This window comes from Chiloscyllium plagiosum, unplaced genomic scaffold, assembly GCF_037043375.1.
Source record: "Chiloscyllium plagiosum isolate Xiang-an unplaced genomic scaffold, Cpla_swu_hap1 HiC_scaffold_7, whole genome shotgun sequence".
In the NCBI taxonomy this organism is placed as follows: domain Eukaryota; kingdom Metazoa; phylum Chordata; class Chondrichthyes; order Orectolobiformes; family Hemiscylliidae; genus Chiloscyllium; species Chiloscyllium plagiosum.
Window position 1 is genome coordinate 3,115,759 of NW_028270145.1, and position 17,412 is coordinate 3,133,170.

The following is a 17,412-nucleotide window of genomic DNA, read 5'->3' on the forward strand; positions in this document are numbered from 1 at the left end:
ATGATTCAAGAGAAGAGTGAAAGTAATAGGATGGTTGTTATGGGGGACTTTAACTTTCCTGATATTGATTGGGAAAGCTATAGCTCAAGTTCGTTAGATGGGTCAGTGTTTGTCCAATGTGTGCAGGAGGGTTTCCTGACACAATATGTAGATAGGCCAACAAGAGGTGAGGCCATACTGGATTTGGTTCTGGGTAATGAACCAGGCCAGGTGTTAGAATTAGAGGTAGGTGAGCACTTTGGGGACAGTGACCACAATTCGGTGACTTTTACTCTAGTGATGGAGAGGGATAAGTGTGCACTACAGGGCAAGAGTTATAGATGGGGGCAGGGAAATTATGATGCTGTGAGGCATGACTTAGGATGTGTGGCCTGGAAAAGTAAGCTTCAAGGCAAGGGTGTAATTGATATGTGGAGCTTGTTCAAGGAGCAACTATTGAGTGTCCTTGATAAGTATGTGCCCGTCAGGCAGGGAGGAAAGGGTCGTGTGAGGGAGCCGTGGTTTAATAAGGAATTGGAATCCCTTGTTAAATGGAAGAGGGCGGCCTATGTAAAGATGAGGCGTGAAGGTTCAATTGGGGCGATTGAGAGTTATAAGGTAGCCAGGAAGGACCTGAAGAGAGAGCTAAGAGCAGCAAGGAGGGGACATGAAAGGTCCTTAGTTGGTAGGATTAGGGAAAACCCTAAGGCTTTCTATAGGTATGTCAGGAATAAAAGAATGACTAGGGTAGGAATAGGTCCAGTCAAGGATAGTAGTGGGAAGTTGCGTGTGGAGGCTGAAGAGATTGGGGAGACACTGAATGAATACTTTTCGTCAGTATTCAATCAGGAACAGGACATTGTTGTCGATGTGAGTACTGAGTCACAATTAAGTAGAATGGATGGCTTTGAGGTATGTAGAGAAGAGGTGTTGGAAATTCTGGAAAGGGTGAAAATAGATAAGTCCCCTGGGCCTGATGGCATTTATCCTAGGATTCTCTGGGAAGCAAGGGAGGAGATTGCAGAGCCATTGGCCTTGATTTTTATGTCCTCGTTGTCTACAGGAGTAGTGCCAGAAGATTGGAGGCTAGCAAATGTGGTTCCCTTGTTCAAGAAGGGGAGTAGGGATAACCCTAGTAACTATAGGCCGGTGAGTCTCACTTCTGTTGTGGGCAAAATCTTAGAGAGAATTGTAAGGGATAGGATTTTTGAACATCTGGATAGGAATAATGTGATCAAGGATAGTCAGCATGGTTTTGTGAAGGGCAGGTCGTGCCTCACAAACCTTATTGAATTCTTTGAGAAGGTGACTAAGGAGGTGGACGAGGGGAAAGCAGTAGATGTGGTGTATATGGATTTTAGTAAGGCGTTTGATAAGGTTCCCCATGGTAGACTACTGCAAAAAATACGGAGGTATGGCATTGAGGGTGAGTTGGAGGTTTGGATTAGGAGTTGGCTGGCTGGAAGAAGACAGAGGGTAGTAGTTGATGGCAAAGGTTCATCTTGGAGTGCCGTCACTAGCGGTGTTCCGCAAGGATCTGTTTTGGGACCATTGCTGTTTGTCATTTTTATAAATGACCTGGAGGAGGGGTTAGAAGGTTGGGTGAGCAAGTTTGCGGATGATACGAAAGTCGGAGGAGTTGTAGACAGTGAGGAAGGATGTGGCAGGTTACAGCGGGATATAGATAAGCTGCAGAACTGGGCAGAAAGGTGGCAAATGGAGTTCAATGTAGCTAAGTGTGAGGTGATTCACTTTGGTAAGAGTAATAAAAAGATGGGGTACTGGGCTAACGGTCGGATACTTGGTAGTGTGGATGAGCAGAGGGATCTTGGTGTCCATGTACACAAATCTTTGAAAGTTGCCACCCAGGTAAATAGTGCGGTGAAGAAGGCATATGGCGTACTGGCTTTTATTGGTAGAGGAATTGAGTTCCGGAGTACTGAGGTCATGTTGCAGTTGTATAAGACTCTGGTGCGGCCGCATCTGGAGTATTGTGTGCAGTTTTGGTCGCCATACTGTAGGAAGGATGTGGAGGCACTGGAACGGGTGCAGAGGAGGTTTACCAGGATGTTGCCTGGTATGGTAGAAAGATCGTATGAGGAAAGGCTGAGGCACTTGGGGTTGTTTTCATTGGAGAAAAGAAGGTTTAGGGGTGACTTGATAGAGGTGTATAAGATGATTAGGGGTTTAGATATGGTCGACAGTGAGAATCTTTTTCCACGTATGGAGTCAGCTATTACAAGGGGGCATAGCTTTAAATTAAGGGGGGGTAGGTATAGGACAGATGTTAGGGGTAGGTTCTTTACTCAGCGAGCCGTGAGTTCATGGAATGCCCTGCCAGTAGCAGTGGTGGACTCTCCCTCATTATGGGCATTTAAGTGGGCATTGGATAGGCATATGGAGGATAGTGGGCTAGTGTAGGTTAGGTGGGCTTGGATCGGCGCAACATCGACGGCCGAATGGCCTGTACTGCGCTGTATTCTTCTATGTTCTATGTTCTCCGACTGGGAGGGAATATTCCTATCTCTTGACTGTTGTGCGCAGACAAAACATGTCCAGAAACTCTAGTCACTCTCCCCTACATCAAAGACATCTCGGAAATGACTGCCAGACTACTGAGACCTCTTGGCATCATGGTAGTCCACAAATCCACCAACACACTAAAACGGAAGCTCATGAACTTGAAAGACCCTATACAGACAAGCAAAACTAATGTCATTTACAAAAAAAATTCTTGCAAGAACTATAACAAACACTACATTGAACAGGCAGAAAACTAGCCACCAGGATACATGAACACCAACTAACCACAAAAACACGTGACCCCCCCACTCTCATTAGTGTCCTTACATACAGATGAGGAAGGACACCACTTCGACCGGGACAACATATCCAGCCTAGGACAAGCCAAACAGAGACACGCACGATAATTCCTAGAAGCATGGCATTCCAACCGGAACTCTATCAACAAACGCTTTGATTTGGATCCCATCTACCATCCTCTGAGAAAAAGAACAGGAAATTTCATCACCATGGGGAATGACACCACCAACCCAAGGAAATCTAAACACACAAATACAAAGTGGGGCATGCCACCAGTTCTTCATCCGGAGGCTCACTGATGATGTTACCTAGTATAGTGATGAAACGTCTGAAAACAAACCTTCCAGCTCAACGAGCAAACCTTCATCCAGAACCTCAACCTGAGCTACAATTCTTCTCAAAACTCGCTAACCCCTTTACACTCACACACACACACACTCTCACAGGCACTCATAATCACCCCCCCCCCCCCCCCCACCCCACCACACACACACTCACACCCACATACAAGTTTCTGGGGTGAATTTGTACTTGCAGAATTACATTTTATTTTGCTCAAAAATGGCATGAATCCACATAAGGTTCAGTAAATCTGTTTTTTAGATTAGAATCAGTCCGAACATTGTGGCACATTCAACATCACAGAGGGCAGCTCACACCTTAATCTCAGCCAACAATGGCAATGATTGTTAAAGTTCACTTGAAAATGTAACTTTAAAAAATGTCTACGATTTACATATGAAAGAACTGAAACCAACATGGTCATTCTAAAAGATGAGAGACTTAACAAACAATCCAGGTCTTTTTCAATATATAATTTCAGTGACATCACACTGTAACCACCTGATGAAGAAGCAGCGCTTCCAAATAAACCTGTTGGACTATAACCTGGTGTTGTGTGATGGTTAGCTTTGCACAGCCCAGTCCAGCATGGGCATCTCCAAATCCTTGCTATGCCAGAGATGCTGTCTAAGCAGCTCCGTGATTTCCAGCATTGCTGGTTTAGGTCAAACGGGGACACTTGGTGGTTTATTTGAAAACAAACGCTCGTGAACGTTACAGAACAACCGCAACTGGCTAAAGTTCTGGAAAGAGAAATTGCTGGAGACACCCGTCAGGTTTGACAGAAAGGCTAACTCTCTGCCCGCCCCCTCCCACCGAGGCAAAAAGAATCCACGTGGCGACAGCTGAGAGCCAGTTCCATGAAGAAGCCTCTGTACCAGTTTCATTTTCACTGTGATGTGAGGGGATGGATGACTCACCAGCTGCAGTTGCCAAGTCTGGGGATATCTGATTGACACGGCGCTGCGACCAATTGGTGGGTGCCTGACGGAGGAGAAGGCGGGTTCTTCCGTTTGTCGGTTGAAGACGTCAGCTCATTGCTGGTCCTGGTGCATTTTGCAGTGGCCGCGTGTGAGGGACGTTAGGTTGTGAGCGCGCGACTACTGGTCGGTGTCAGCCTTTCCTCCTCGCGACCACCACCTGGCATTACCTGTCCTCCTCGCGACCACCACCTGGCATTACCTGTCCTCCTCGCGACCACCACCTGGCATTACCTTTCCTCCTCGCGACCACCAGTCAGGGTCAGTCTCTTTTCCCACCGCCGTCTCCTCTCCCGGTTACCGACCGGCGTTGCTCACTCCCGTTTCGCTTATTTTGAGTCGCGGGGAAAGCTTTTTCCTCTTTTTTTAAAAACCCGCCATCGCTATGTTACGGGCGGTGACTCCCGCTCTCATCCTGCGGGAGCTGCTGGAGACCAGTCTGAGACCAGCGGGTAGGCGCAACCACGGCGCCCTGGCGAGCGGCGTCACCGGCGGCATGTGGACATCGCGACTGTCGCTGTCCCTCCAGCAGCTTCTGCTCCACCGCCATCAGCACCAAGGTCACCGGCAGCAGCTTCGAGCCGCCTACTGCCGGAGTAGCAAATCCGAGGGAGCGCTGACTGAGGAAGGCGCAGCCAAAACACTGGCCTCGACCAGTAACTTGGCTCAAGAGAAGTAAGTAATGCAGAAATAAGAAACCTCACATAAATGTCAAGTGAGGATCTAACCGGGGCGGGGGTGTTAGAAAGAATAATTCATTACGATATAAAGTAGAGCAGTAGCGCATTTCAGTAATCTCTTGTAGATAAAATTCTATAATCCTGATATCACGTTGAAGGCAGCGATTACGTATCAAGTGCTTTACCTCATTTTTGTGTGGATGTCATGAAATGTTAATTTTGAAGTAGGCAATACGGGTAATAAGTATTTCCTGGAATGCCTGTAGCTTTTTTCTGTTGTTTAACGTACGTGTATTTTTAAAAGCTTGAACATCTCACACATTGATATGTTTATCGCCGAATTATGCATCTTTATTGACGTTACTTCCTGTGCTTTCTTTAGTATGTATTTGGGAGCCTCAGACCTGCAGTTCATTTGTAGCCATACCTCCTCCCTTCCGGCTGCCAGATTGAGGAACTTCAGTTATGAGATAAGATAAGAGACGAAGAACTGGATTTTTGGATCATAGAACGCTAAGAGCTTTAATTTGAGTTCAAAGTCATGAGCAGTAACCCAGTAGGGACTATTTCATATGCGAGAATGTTTGAGAAATAGATCATACCAATTTAAGGTAGTGAATGAAAGCGCCAGAAAAGGTGTGAGGTCATTTAATTTTCTGACAAGTTGTGATCTGGAATCTCAACTGACCGGTTGGTGGCTGCACGTCTGATTGTAACTTTCAAAAGGCAATTGCATAAATACCCAAGGGGGGGGGGAAGAGGTGGAGGAGGCTTAGCAGAAGAAAGAGCAGGAGAGTAGTATCAACCTTTCAAAGACAAAAGACCAAATGATTTTCTACGGTATATCACTCTGTTAGTGAACTGTTTCAAGACTGCAGACTGTTATGACAATAAGCTTGTATTTATGTAGCACCATTGATGTAATAAAACATGCCAAGGTATGTCTCAGATATTTTTTAAAAATTATACTGAGCCAGCTAAAAAAATCAGGGCAAATGACCAAACATTGACCAAACAGGCCAATAAGGAATATTTCAAAGGAGGAAACTATGGTATAATAATTTCGGCAGGGGATCCCAGATGTTGCAGCTGAAAGCAAAGCCTGGTGACTACCAGAAATGAGAGGAGCACAGTCATCTGACAAATGTGTAGGCGGAGGCAGTTTCAGAAATGGGAATGTGCCAGGCCATTGTTGAATTGGAAAGCAAATATAATCTTAGATGGCAGATGTTGTGAAACTTGAAAGGGTTCAAAAATCATGTTGCCAGGATTGGGGGATTTGAGCTACAGGGTGAGGCTGAATAGTCTGGGCAGTCTTCCCTGGAGTGTCAGAGGCTGAGGGTTGACCTTATCAAGGTTTCTAAAATCATAAGGGGCAAGGAAAGGGTATGCAGATAAGGTCTTTTCCCTAGGGTGGGGGAGCCTAGAACTAGAGGGCATAGATTTAAGGTGAGTGGTGAAAAATTTAAAAGGGATCTAACGGGCAACCTTTTCACTCAGGGTGTATGGATCGGTATATGAATAGGAAGGGTTTAGAGGGATATGGGCCAAGTGCTGGCAAATGGGCCTAGATGAGGTTAGGATACTGTATCTGGTCAGCTTTGATGAAATGGACCAAAGGGTCTGGTTCTGTGCTGTACATCTGATTCTACGACCTGAATTTTAAGGGAGGAGGTAGAAAGTTGGAAGTTGGTCAGACCAGTAAAGTCTAGAGGCAGTGAAGGCATGGAAGAGAGTTTACACAGCACCTGGTATGCATATGGAATGAGCAGACAGTGAAAGTGGTTGAGGTGGGTATATTAACAATATTTAAAAGGCGTTTGGACAAATACATGGATGGCAGAGGATGTGGGGTTGGTGTGGATGATATTTTGGTTGGCATGGACCAGTTTGGGTCAAAGGGCCTGTCTCCATATTGTAGAACTCTTGACAATGACAACAGTTAGAGTCATACTTTGGAATCAAAAATAGAAAATTGCTGATGAGCAGTTTAGTGGGAAAGGGGTCAGGAGAACATGAGATGTGTCTTATGTACTGCATAAGCTTGGTGAGGGCAAGAGGGAAGATGGGAGAAAAACTGGGGGAAACAATAAGTCCAGAGCTTGAGCAAGGGAATCCTAGGAGGAAGTCTGGCCTAATGGGTTGGGGTAAAGGAAGGATGTAACAAGCAGTTGACTGGGTGGTTACAATCTGTGATTATGAACGCTACTCATATTTATTGTCTCTAGACTCCAGGTTTCCATGTTTTTGCGATAGTTTCAAACTGTTTTGCTGTTAACTATCTAACAAAACAAAAAAGCTTGGTTCATTTTCTCCCATCCTAACACTAACCCTAAGTTTTCATAATCTTTTTTGATTGCATGCTATGGATTTCATAATGGCTTCTTGGGTATTCTGTACATTGTGCTCCTCTGTTTGTTTTTTCTGTTGTTCACATATTTATAACAGCATACCTTCTCCTGAATTTTTCTCTCTCATTTCTCCTCTTCTGTTTTAACATTAAGGATTTATTTCACATCTGCAACTGTTTGTTGTAATTCTCCTTATCAGTTCCATTTTTTGAAGGGTTTTAAATTATTTAAAAACTTTCTATGCCATAATTCTGTTTGTCTTACTTTGCTTAAAGATTGCAATCTAAGAATTACTTGAGTAAAAGTACAGTAGGTAATCTAATATAAAAACAGAAAATATTAAAACATTCAGCACACCAGACAGCATCAATAGAGAAATAAACAGCAAATATCTCAGCTCATTGACCTTTTACTAGAAAGGGCCACTTTATCATAGTGGGAAAAAAAATTATGAAGTACAAATATTTAATTTGAGAAGCTGCCTTATACTGATGACATCACACATCATGCCAGTCACCATCTTGAGAATGACTTGACGTGTTTTCAACCAGCAGTTCTTAGTCCCATTTACTTGATTACTTATGAATTTTGTGCCAAGGTGGTTCCATGTCAGTAATCGTAGGTTTTGAAAGTTCAGGTGTAGTTGATGAGCCAGAACCTGGAGCTGCATCTCTGACCACACATTTAGAATACAGTAGCAAACTACTACTGAAGTGATTTAATAAAGGAACAGGTAATTTAGTGTATGAAAGCATTAAATCAGCGTTAAAATCCAAGCAAAATTAAACGTCATTGACTTGTGAAAAACTCAATGTATACTGGTCAAATGTCTTTTAAAGTGAAAGGGGTGGTTTATCAAGGATTTGCATTGGTAAATAGAACTAAATACAGTTCATGTATTTTAATATCATTAAATATAATTGGCCATATGGGTTATATAAATTTCAAAATAGCTAAGGGTGAACTTAGAGTCAGATGTACAGCATGGAAGCAGACCCTTCGGTCCAACTTGTCCATGCTGACTAGATATCCCAAACCAATCTAGTCCCACCTGCCAGCACCTGGCCCATATCCCCCCAAACCCTTTCTATTCATTCCCATCCAGATGCCTTTTAAATGTTGCAATTGTACTAGCCTTTTCATGAAAATATTGCCCCTTAGGTCTCTTTGATATCTTTCACTTCTCACCCTAAACCTATACCCTCTAGTTCTGGACTCCCCGACCTCAGGGGAAAGGCTTTGTATATTTATCCTATCCATGCCCCTCATATAAACCTCTATAAGGTCACCCCTCAGTCTCTGATGCTGCAGGGAAAACAGCCTCAGCCTATTTAACCTCTCCCTATAGCCCATCCTTGTAAATCTTTTCTGAACCCTTGCAATTTTCGCAACATCCTTCTGATAGGAAGGAGTCCAGAATTGCATGCAGTATTCGAAAGTGGCCTAACCAATATTCTGTACAGCCGGAACATGACCTCCCGACTCTTTTACTCTGACCAATAAAGGAAAGAGCACACCAAACACCACCTTCACTCCTACTTCGACTCCACTTTCAAGGAGCTATGAACCTGCACTCCAGGTCTCTTTGTTCAGCAACACTCCCTAGGACCTTACCATCAGTCCATATAGATCATGTCCACTACTCTGCCCTCATCAATCCTCTTTGTTACTTCAAAAACATGTTTTCCCACGCACAAAGCCACATTGACTATCCCTAATCAGTCCTTGCCTTTCCAAATACATGTACATCCTGAAGTAAGACCATTAGAAGTGGGAACAGGATTAGACCAGTCGATCCCTTGAGTCTGCTCCACCATTCAATAGGATCATGGCTGATCTGATATTCCTTATATTCACTTTTTTGCCCCCTCAGTCGTAAATAGTAGGGTCTGACAAGTTGTGATAATGATTGGATAATTTTAAGGATGTTGAGTATTGGTCAGGATATTGGCGCAAACTCACCTGCTGTTTGTTGAAAGAGTGCCATGAGATTGCTTTTGTTATAGCCCACTTGGAAAAGGGAGTTATTTCTTAGAATGCGCACCTGGTATATAAACGCTTGGAAATTTTTGAGAAGTAAATATCTGCCAAGATTTGCAGTCTGCAAGTTTCAGCTCTTCCATTGGAACCTTGCTATGTGCAAACTAGCTGTCATAATTTCTGCAATAAAATCTGATCACACTTCAAAAACAATTAATTGAAGAAAGAGCACTTTGGGGCATCATGAGGTTGCAGAAGGTACAATGTAGATGCATGTGTTTGATTTCCTTCGTACTTGAAAGTTCCTGTGTCTTGCTGACCAAAGCATACTGTATACTATGCAATCTGGCCAAATTCAGCTCCATTTCAAATAGTATATGCCATTTTGTGCCACCAGTTTGGTACAAAAGCTATGCAAAATAGAGTGCAGATTATTTAGAGCCAATAAATTGAAATTATTAATGCATTTGAGAAGATGGGGCTTTTGCACTAAGCTAACATGACCAATTGCTTTCTGACTAATTTATTAGTGTTGTTTGAGGAAGTCTCAATGAGAGGGGAACCAGTAGATGTGTTGTATTTATACTTGTAGAAGTTGATTGACAAGGTGTCTCTCTAAAGGTTAAGTCATAAGGTAAGAGCACAGGGTGTTGGAGGCAATATTTTTAGCATGAATAGAGAATTACCTATTGGGCATGAAACAGTGACTGGGGATAAAGATTGTTTTACAGGCTGGTGACTAATAAAGTTCTCTGGAAAGAATATGCCTTTCTAGTTTGAAGGTCCTTAGTAGAAGTCCTCAACTGAAATGTTTTGCATTTTGCTTTAATACAGAATTAAACACACATGAGTAATGTAATTATAAACACTAATCTTTGCACCTGAAGCAGCATAAAAGAACTTAGTGGCATTTACATGAAGAAAACCTTACCCAAGAATGAGGCATGATGGGTACTTGTGACCTTTTTAAAGTAGGATTCTGGATCCATGAATCAGAAGTGTAGTAAGCAGTTGCGAAATGTTCCATGTTGTGTCATATTGCAAACTGATTCACATCTTAATTTCAGTGTTAAGAAATTGTGACGCTAGCTTTCAGTAAATTATTGATTCCACTAATCAAATGTTGTGTAGTACCTTTTGCAATCCAAACTCCATGATTAAAATATTTATCTTCCAAATAAATGTGCTTTGGATGAACAAAAAAGCTGTATATTTGAGGGGGCCTATATTGTCTCGGCATCAACAGTGGACAGCAAGCACCGGATGGAGATGAATAGTTCAATGGTGATTTCATCCTGCAAAGGAGGAGATAAGTCACCTAGAACAAAGTTTAATTTAATATTGAAATGTTATTTACGTAACTTTCATTTTTAATTGAGCACAAAAGTGTATATTAGAGAAGACATTTTCTTAAGTTACAATTCTGGTTAGTGTGCATGCATCACTTACTCCGTACGTGAAATATTTAAAAGTTCCTTGATATCCAGGATAGTGCCTGGGGAGGGATTCTTTTGGTGTTGGAATGGATGTGGGCATGGTGTGTAGGTTGGTGAGTAAAAATGGTTCTTCAAAAAGAAAATGGTTTGCTCTTAATATGTGAAAAGTTCATATTTATTGCAAATTAGGAAGTGATAGTCTGTACAGGGATGCTCAGAAGATGTATTTTATTGTTGCCATGTCCTGTTGTTTTAAAGTAACAATATGTAGAAGAACAGTTGAGACTTGCTACAGTATATTTTTCCAGAGGAAAGCAAACATTATGTATGATTCATTACCTATTTGAATTATATTATGTCTGTGCTGGAGCAAAATTCAAATCCAATTTATATTTCCAGAATTTTACTTTCCTCAGGATTCTTCAAATGAGTTTGATTAAAAAGCCTTTGATTAATAGTCAAAGTTTCAGCACTAATGCAGCTCAGATTATATTGAACAGCTAAACCAACATGGCTTTGCAGAAGTCAGCTAGCATCTGGACAAAAGAGAAACAGCAACAAAAGGACACACTCTTGTCCTGAACATTGTAGTTTTATCACAGTTGAAAGGAATCAGAACTAAAGAATGTCAACTGAAGTGCAAAATTTAAGGACCATGAAATAGGCTCTTTACGTGTCAACATCAGCGCCTCTGATATCCTCTATTGTAATGTTCAACTATTTGTTCTTCACAAACAATTTCGAGACTGATCTGTCTGGTTTTTTTTGCTCTTAATCTTTTGGACTTGCTTCTGATTTCTACTGTGTGTTACCTTACTAATTCTTTTTGGGTTTAGTAATTAATTGACTTTCTCTCTGTTAACTCAAGAAGGCCTTGGCTACTTTTAAACACGAGTACATTTGGCTCGGGGAGAAAAGTTTGACAAACGAAAGAATCCATTTTCAAATTAACTTTGCTGTGATCAATCAAGGAGTCGAGTGAATAAAGAAGGGGAGCCATTTCATCCCTACTTACTGCAGAGCTAAATGGTTTGAGGTACCTGTTAGGAATTACTGTACAACAAATTGGGGAACCTTGATTTGAAGCCTGTTCGTGACAATGTTGATCTGTCGTTCAGTACTGGGTCTGTTGACAAGAACTGAAACGGCTCTGTCCACTTCCTTCCACCTATTTGCTCCATGCTCCCCTCTGACCTATCACCATCACTCTCCACCAGCATCTATCTATTGCTTTCCGAGCTATCCCCCCAAAATTCAGATGAAGGGCTTACAGTCAGAGATGCACAGCATGGAAACAGACCCTTCGGTCCAACCCGTCCATGCCGACCAGATATCCCAATCCAATCTAGTCCCACCTGCCAGCACCTGGCCCATATTCCTCCAAACCCTTGCTATTCATATACCCATCCAAATCCTTCTTAAGTGTTGCAATTGTACCAGCCCCCACCACTTCCTCTGGTAGCTCATTCCATACCCATGCCACCCTCTGGCCCTTAGGTCTCTTTTATATCTTTCCCCTCTCGCTTGAAACCTTTGTCCTGTGTTCTGGACTCCCCAAACCCAGGGAAAAGACTTTGTCTATTTACCCTATTCATGCCCCTCATAATTTTGTAAACCTCTATAAGGTCACCCCTCAGCCTCAGACGCTCCAGGGAAAATAGCCCCAGCGTGTTCAGTTTCCCCCTAATAGCTTAAATCCTCCAACCCTGGCAACATCCTTGTAAACCTTTTTCTGAACCCTTTCAAGTTTCACAACATCTTTTCGATAGGAAGGAGACCAGAATTGCACACAATATTCCAACAGTGGCCTAACCAATGTCCTGTACAGCCGCAACATGATTTTCCGACTTCTGTACTCAATATTCTGACCAATAAAGGAAAGCATACCAAATGCCTTCTTCACTATCCTATCTACCTGTGACTGCACTCCAAGGTCTCTTTGTTCAGCAGCACTCCTGAGGACCTTGCTATTAAGTGTATAAGTCCTGCTAAGATTTGCTTTCCCAAAATGCAGCACCTCGCATTTATCTGAATTAAAGTCCATCTGCCACTTCTTATGCCCATTGGCCCATCTGGTCAAGGTCCTGTTGTAATCTGGATTAACCCTCTTCGCTGTCCACTACACCTCCAATTTTGGTGTCATCTGCAAACTTACTAACTGTACCTCTTATGCTCACATCCAAATCATTTATGTAAATGACAAAAAGTAGAGGACTCAGCACCGATCCTTGTGGCACACCACTGGTCACAGGCCTCCAGTTTGATAAACAACCCTCCACCAGCACCCTCTGTCTTCTCCCTTTGAGCCAGTTCTGTATCTAAATGGCTAGTTCACCCTGTAGTCAGTGAGATCTAACCTTGCTAATCAGTCTCCCATGGGGAATCTTGTCCAACGCCTTACTGAAGTCCATATAGATCACATCTACTGCTCCACCCTCATCAATGCTATTTGTTACTTCTTCAAAAAACTCAATCAAGTTTGTGAGACACGCTTTCCACCATACAAAGCCATGTTGACTATCCCTAATCAGTCCTTGCCTTTCCAAATACATATACATCCTGTCCTTCAGGATTCCTTCCAACAACCTGCCCACCACTGGTGTCGGGCTCTCTGGTCTATAGTTCCCTGGCTTGTCCTTGCCATCCTTCTTAAACAGTGGCACCACATTAGCCAATCTTATGCCTGTCTGAAACATCTGTTCTCCTGCTCCTCGGATGCTGTGCTTTTCCAGTGCCACACCTTTCGACACCATTTGAAGAAGCAGGGTTGTCTCTTGCATTAGCTTCTATCTTAAAGCATTTAACTGTCTACTTGTCTACAAATTCCTGTTCAGTTTACTCAGTTTTTATACTGAAAATTCAGGCCATAATTTCTAATCAAGTAGCACTATTTGTGCAATTTATGAAATAGGAAAGCTGAAACAGTTAAAGCTAGGAATGTTCCTTAAAGTTCAGCGATTTCTAAGTGGCCACTACTAATTAAACATTGGATTTCCAGATTGGTCATGTTTATTTGAGTAATTTCTGTAAGACCATAGATGCATGAAATTAAATCAGGTACAATTGACACTGCAGATGTTCTTCATATGTTAGGGTTTTCAAAATAGTCTTCACTTAAAATATATAAGCTATAGAACTTTACTGCATAAACAGAAGCCATTCTGCACTTTGTTTATTCTAGCTCTTTTCATAAGCAATCCAAAATAACTTTTGCCATCTCAGCTGGCATATCATTTTTGAATGTTTGCAATGATCTCTGCCTATGGTAAAGCTTCCTCTTAACAGCTGTCCGCAGGAGCATTGTCGCATTCTTCTCACTTTGACCCCAACCTGTCTCTCTAGACGAGGTTGTCTTTTCCAACTTATGCTACCTTCTAACTTTAGAAAGTTTTTTTAAAACTCTATCCATTTGTGTGTGTGTATATACACAGAAATAGGAAAGGGTTGGAGGTTTTGGGCCAGGAGCAGGCAGGTGGGATGAGTTTATTTTGGCATTATGTTCAGCATAGACCGTGTGGATGGAAGGGTCTGTTTCCCTACTGTAGCACTGACTCTTACTGCTCATACAAAAATAGTTTCATAATTTCAAATTTCTCATAATAAAGTTTGTTCCTGTTTATATTTCTGGTAAATCTTAGCTTGAAAAGTAAGGTATTTCGATATTTGCTTCAGTACATATCAGGAGAATGGCAATGTAGACCCAAGTTTTGCAGTTATACTGACAGCTAAATGGTTAGTCTTCAGCACTGTTAATTTGAACATGTGCAGTTAAAGATGGAAATTCATAATCTGTCATGGTTTTTGCATTTCCATGTGTGGCGTTGAAGTTTTGGCAGGTGGAAATCTTTTGTACTACTTCATTTTCACTTTATTGGTCTTGCTACATAAACCAGTCAAAAAAATCTCACCTTCTGAAATTAGATAACACAGTATTATATTATTATTGAGTAGTTTCTTTGAGCTTGAATTTTATTTTTATTGTGGAGCATTGCCTGTACAATAATAATCATTCAGTAGATTTTCATTGATTTTTGCAAATTAAGTTTTTAACCGTTGCAGCTTCTACTGTTAACTCATAGGAATATTCCTATCTTATTTTGTTTTCTGCAATATGATTTAACAAGTGAAAGATATTCACTGCTTTTTACTTATTAGTGAAAAATCTTCAGCGTGGTGTACTGCTTAACTGGCTTGATCACATCAGACAGATAGAGATCCCCTATAGTTGACATCAGGATGTTAGAAATGCTGGATCTTTGTGGACAGCATTTTATCATAAGTCACTGACAGATGGCACCATTTTACGGCTGACTACAAATCCTGGGTCATTCACACATCATCATTTTAATCACTGAAATGTTTGAGTTTGTTAAAATATAGCTCATTTGTTCTGGAAATGTTGCCTCTGACTTGTATGTTCCAAATTGTAACTCAGTGTCAGAACTAAGTTATGACAGGTTGTTCTTTAAAAGTGCATATTGTTACAAGTTTAATTTACCTGAAACTTTTTTGCAATGTCTCAATGTGTCCCTTTTTTTTCCTCTAGAAAAAGACAAAAAGCAGGTCTTCTGCCCAGTCTGGAAGATCTACTTTTTTACACTATTGCTGAAGGACAGGAGAAGATTCCAATACATAAATTCATCACTGTAAGTTTTTTTACTGATTTGAAATAATGTTTGGTTTATCAGATGGTTAGACACATGAAGTAAAAATCATATGTTGAGAAAAGTAATGTTGTTGTAATGAGTTATATTAAATGATGCTTAATAAACAATTAATAACTCTCATTTCAAAGGAATGCTTGGGAATAAGGAGTAAGTGAATGTGTTTTTTTTTCTTCCACACTCTAAACAGGGAATCTAAGATGTTCTCTTTTCAGTGAAAGTTCAAAATGTTGCATTGTTGCCCATTGGTCATCCAAGCCTGTGTGTCATGCGGAAGAGCCATCTGAGGTCCTGGTGGTTGCCTAGCTTCTTTTAGTGTCTTTATAACCTCAAGCTGAATCTCTAATCCTATGTTCTGTATGTTTATGAAAATCACATGCCTACTTTTTAACTTGACTACCCTCATTTCTACACTAGTCCTTTGTTTAATTTGCTTGTTCGGTTTTCAAAGGGAAGCAGTAGTTAGATAAATGCACAGGAGCTTATTTTATGTAGGGAAAAGAAATTTGTACCCAATATTTACATGCTACCTTTTTCAAAAAAGGGGTTGTGGAGACTGCCAATTTCTGCTACATCTGTATGACCAGCAACTCGACCACTTAGAATCGACATACCTGATCTGAGAATTAATGTTGGCATGGAGATATGACAAAGTCACTGATGGCCCAAGCAATCGACACACTCTCGTGTTGTAGAAAATGATGTCCCTTTGTTCAACTCTGTTTCTTGCATCCTAGTTCTGATGAGAGAAAGTCAAAAAGCTTCAATGTCTTGTCACCTTTTAGAACTGTTTACATTCTGCACCAAGAAATCATTTAGATGTTGTATGTTTGAATTTTCAAAAGATATTCAATAAGATGCCAAATTAAAAACTTGTTGAGATAAGGGCTCATTGTATATATGTAATATGCTGAAAATGTGTTGCTGGAAAAGCGCAGCAGGTCAGGCAACATCCAGGGAACAGGAGAATCGACGTTTCGGGCATAAGCCCTTCTTCAGGAATGAGGAAAGTTTGTCCAGCAGGCTAAGATAAAAGGTAGGGAGGAGGGACCTGGGGGAGGGGTGTCAGAAATGTGATAGGTGGAAAGAGGTCAAGGTGAGGGTGATAGGTCAGACTGGGGTGGGGGCGGAGAGGTCAGGAAGAAGATTGCAGGTTAGGAAGGCGGTGCTGAATTCGATGGATTTAACTGAGACAAGGTGGGAGGAGGGGAAATGAGGAAACTGGTGAAGTCAGGGTTCATCCCTTGTGATTGGAGGGTTCCCAGGCGGAAGATGAGGCGCTCTTCCTCCAACCGTCGTGTTGTTGTGGTCTGGCGATGGAGGAGTCCAAAGACCTGCATATCCTTGGTGGAGTGGGAGGGGGAGTTGAAGTGTTGAGCCACAGGGTGGTTGGGTTGGTTGGTCCGGGTGTCCCAGAGGTGTTCTCTGAAACGCTCCGCAAGTATATATGTAATATATTAGCAGGAGTAGAAGATTGGCTAACTGACAGAAAACAGTAGAACAATGCAATCTTGATTTTATTCTTTCAGTAAATTTCAACTTGTAGTGCTTTCCAGTCAGCCTTCCACCTGTCCTTCACTCTGTAAACTTGACATAGCTCTGCTGTGTCCTATTTTGCACCAAATTCTAATCACCCATCTCTCTTGTCCTACTTAACCTACATTAGCTGAAATGAAAAATTCTTCCATTGTAAATTGATCTATGTGTTTTGTCCCTGGATATTCCTGTAACCACCTTAAGCCTTGCAAACCCCTCCCTGCACTGACCAAACTAAGTTTTTGAATGGACTCTTGTACTTCTCCCTGCCCTTCAACTCTGTGTCAATGGCTAAACCATTCCAACTACCTGAAATTTAATCTCTAACTTTTCTTTGCTGTGGACTTGTCAGAGTTCACATATATCCTTTCATATAAATATATATTATATTGTAGTTGTTACAGTATATCAAATGGTTTTAAAGGGTGTGAATTTGAATGTGGTATCCCATAAATCATCACTTATCCTGTTAAAAATCTGTAAACACTTAGGCCTGTATTATAATTCCTACTGCCAAACTGTTATGCTTTGCTACCTCAGTACATGCTGAAGTAAATTTTACTACTACTACTCTAGAGAAGGATATACTTGTGTTTTTAAGGTGAGGAAACATAATGATTTCAATATAGAATTGAGAAAGA

At 41.5% G+C, this 17,412-nt stretch overlaps 1 protein-coding gene across 4 annotated transcripts in view; it reads left to right on the forward strand.

The window, feature by feature from the left end:
• The first annotated feature begins 4,250 nt into the window (after positions 1 to 4,250).
• Positions 4,251 to 17,412, forward strand: part of LOC122551255 (glutaminase kidney isoform, mitochondrial) — a 119,427-nt gene continuing 106,265 nt past the window's right edge. For 2 of the 4 annotated variants that reach the window (XM_087988675.1, XM_043692870.2), the window contains exons 1-2: positions 4,252 to 4,799; positions 15,118 to 15,217. In XM_087988675.1, the coding sequence (XP_087844801.1) occupies positions 4,510 to 4,799; positions 15,118 to 15,217 (390 nt within the window). In that variant the 5' untranslated portion in view covers positions 4,252 to 4,509. Of the gene's footprint in view, positions 4,800 to 15,117; positions 15,218 to 17,412 lie in introns of all 4 variants that reach the window. The other 2 variants (XM_087988676.1, XM_043692872.2) reach the window with 2 other exon arrangements.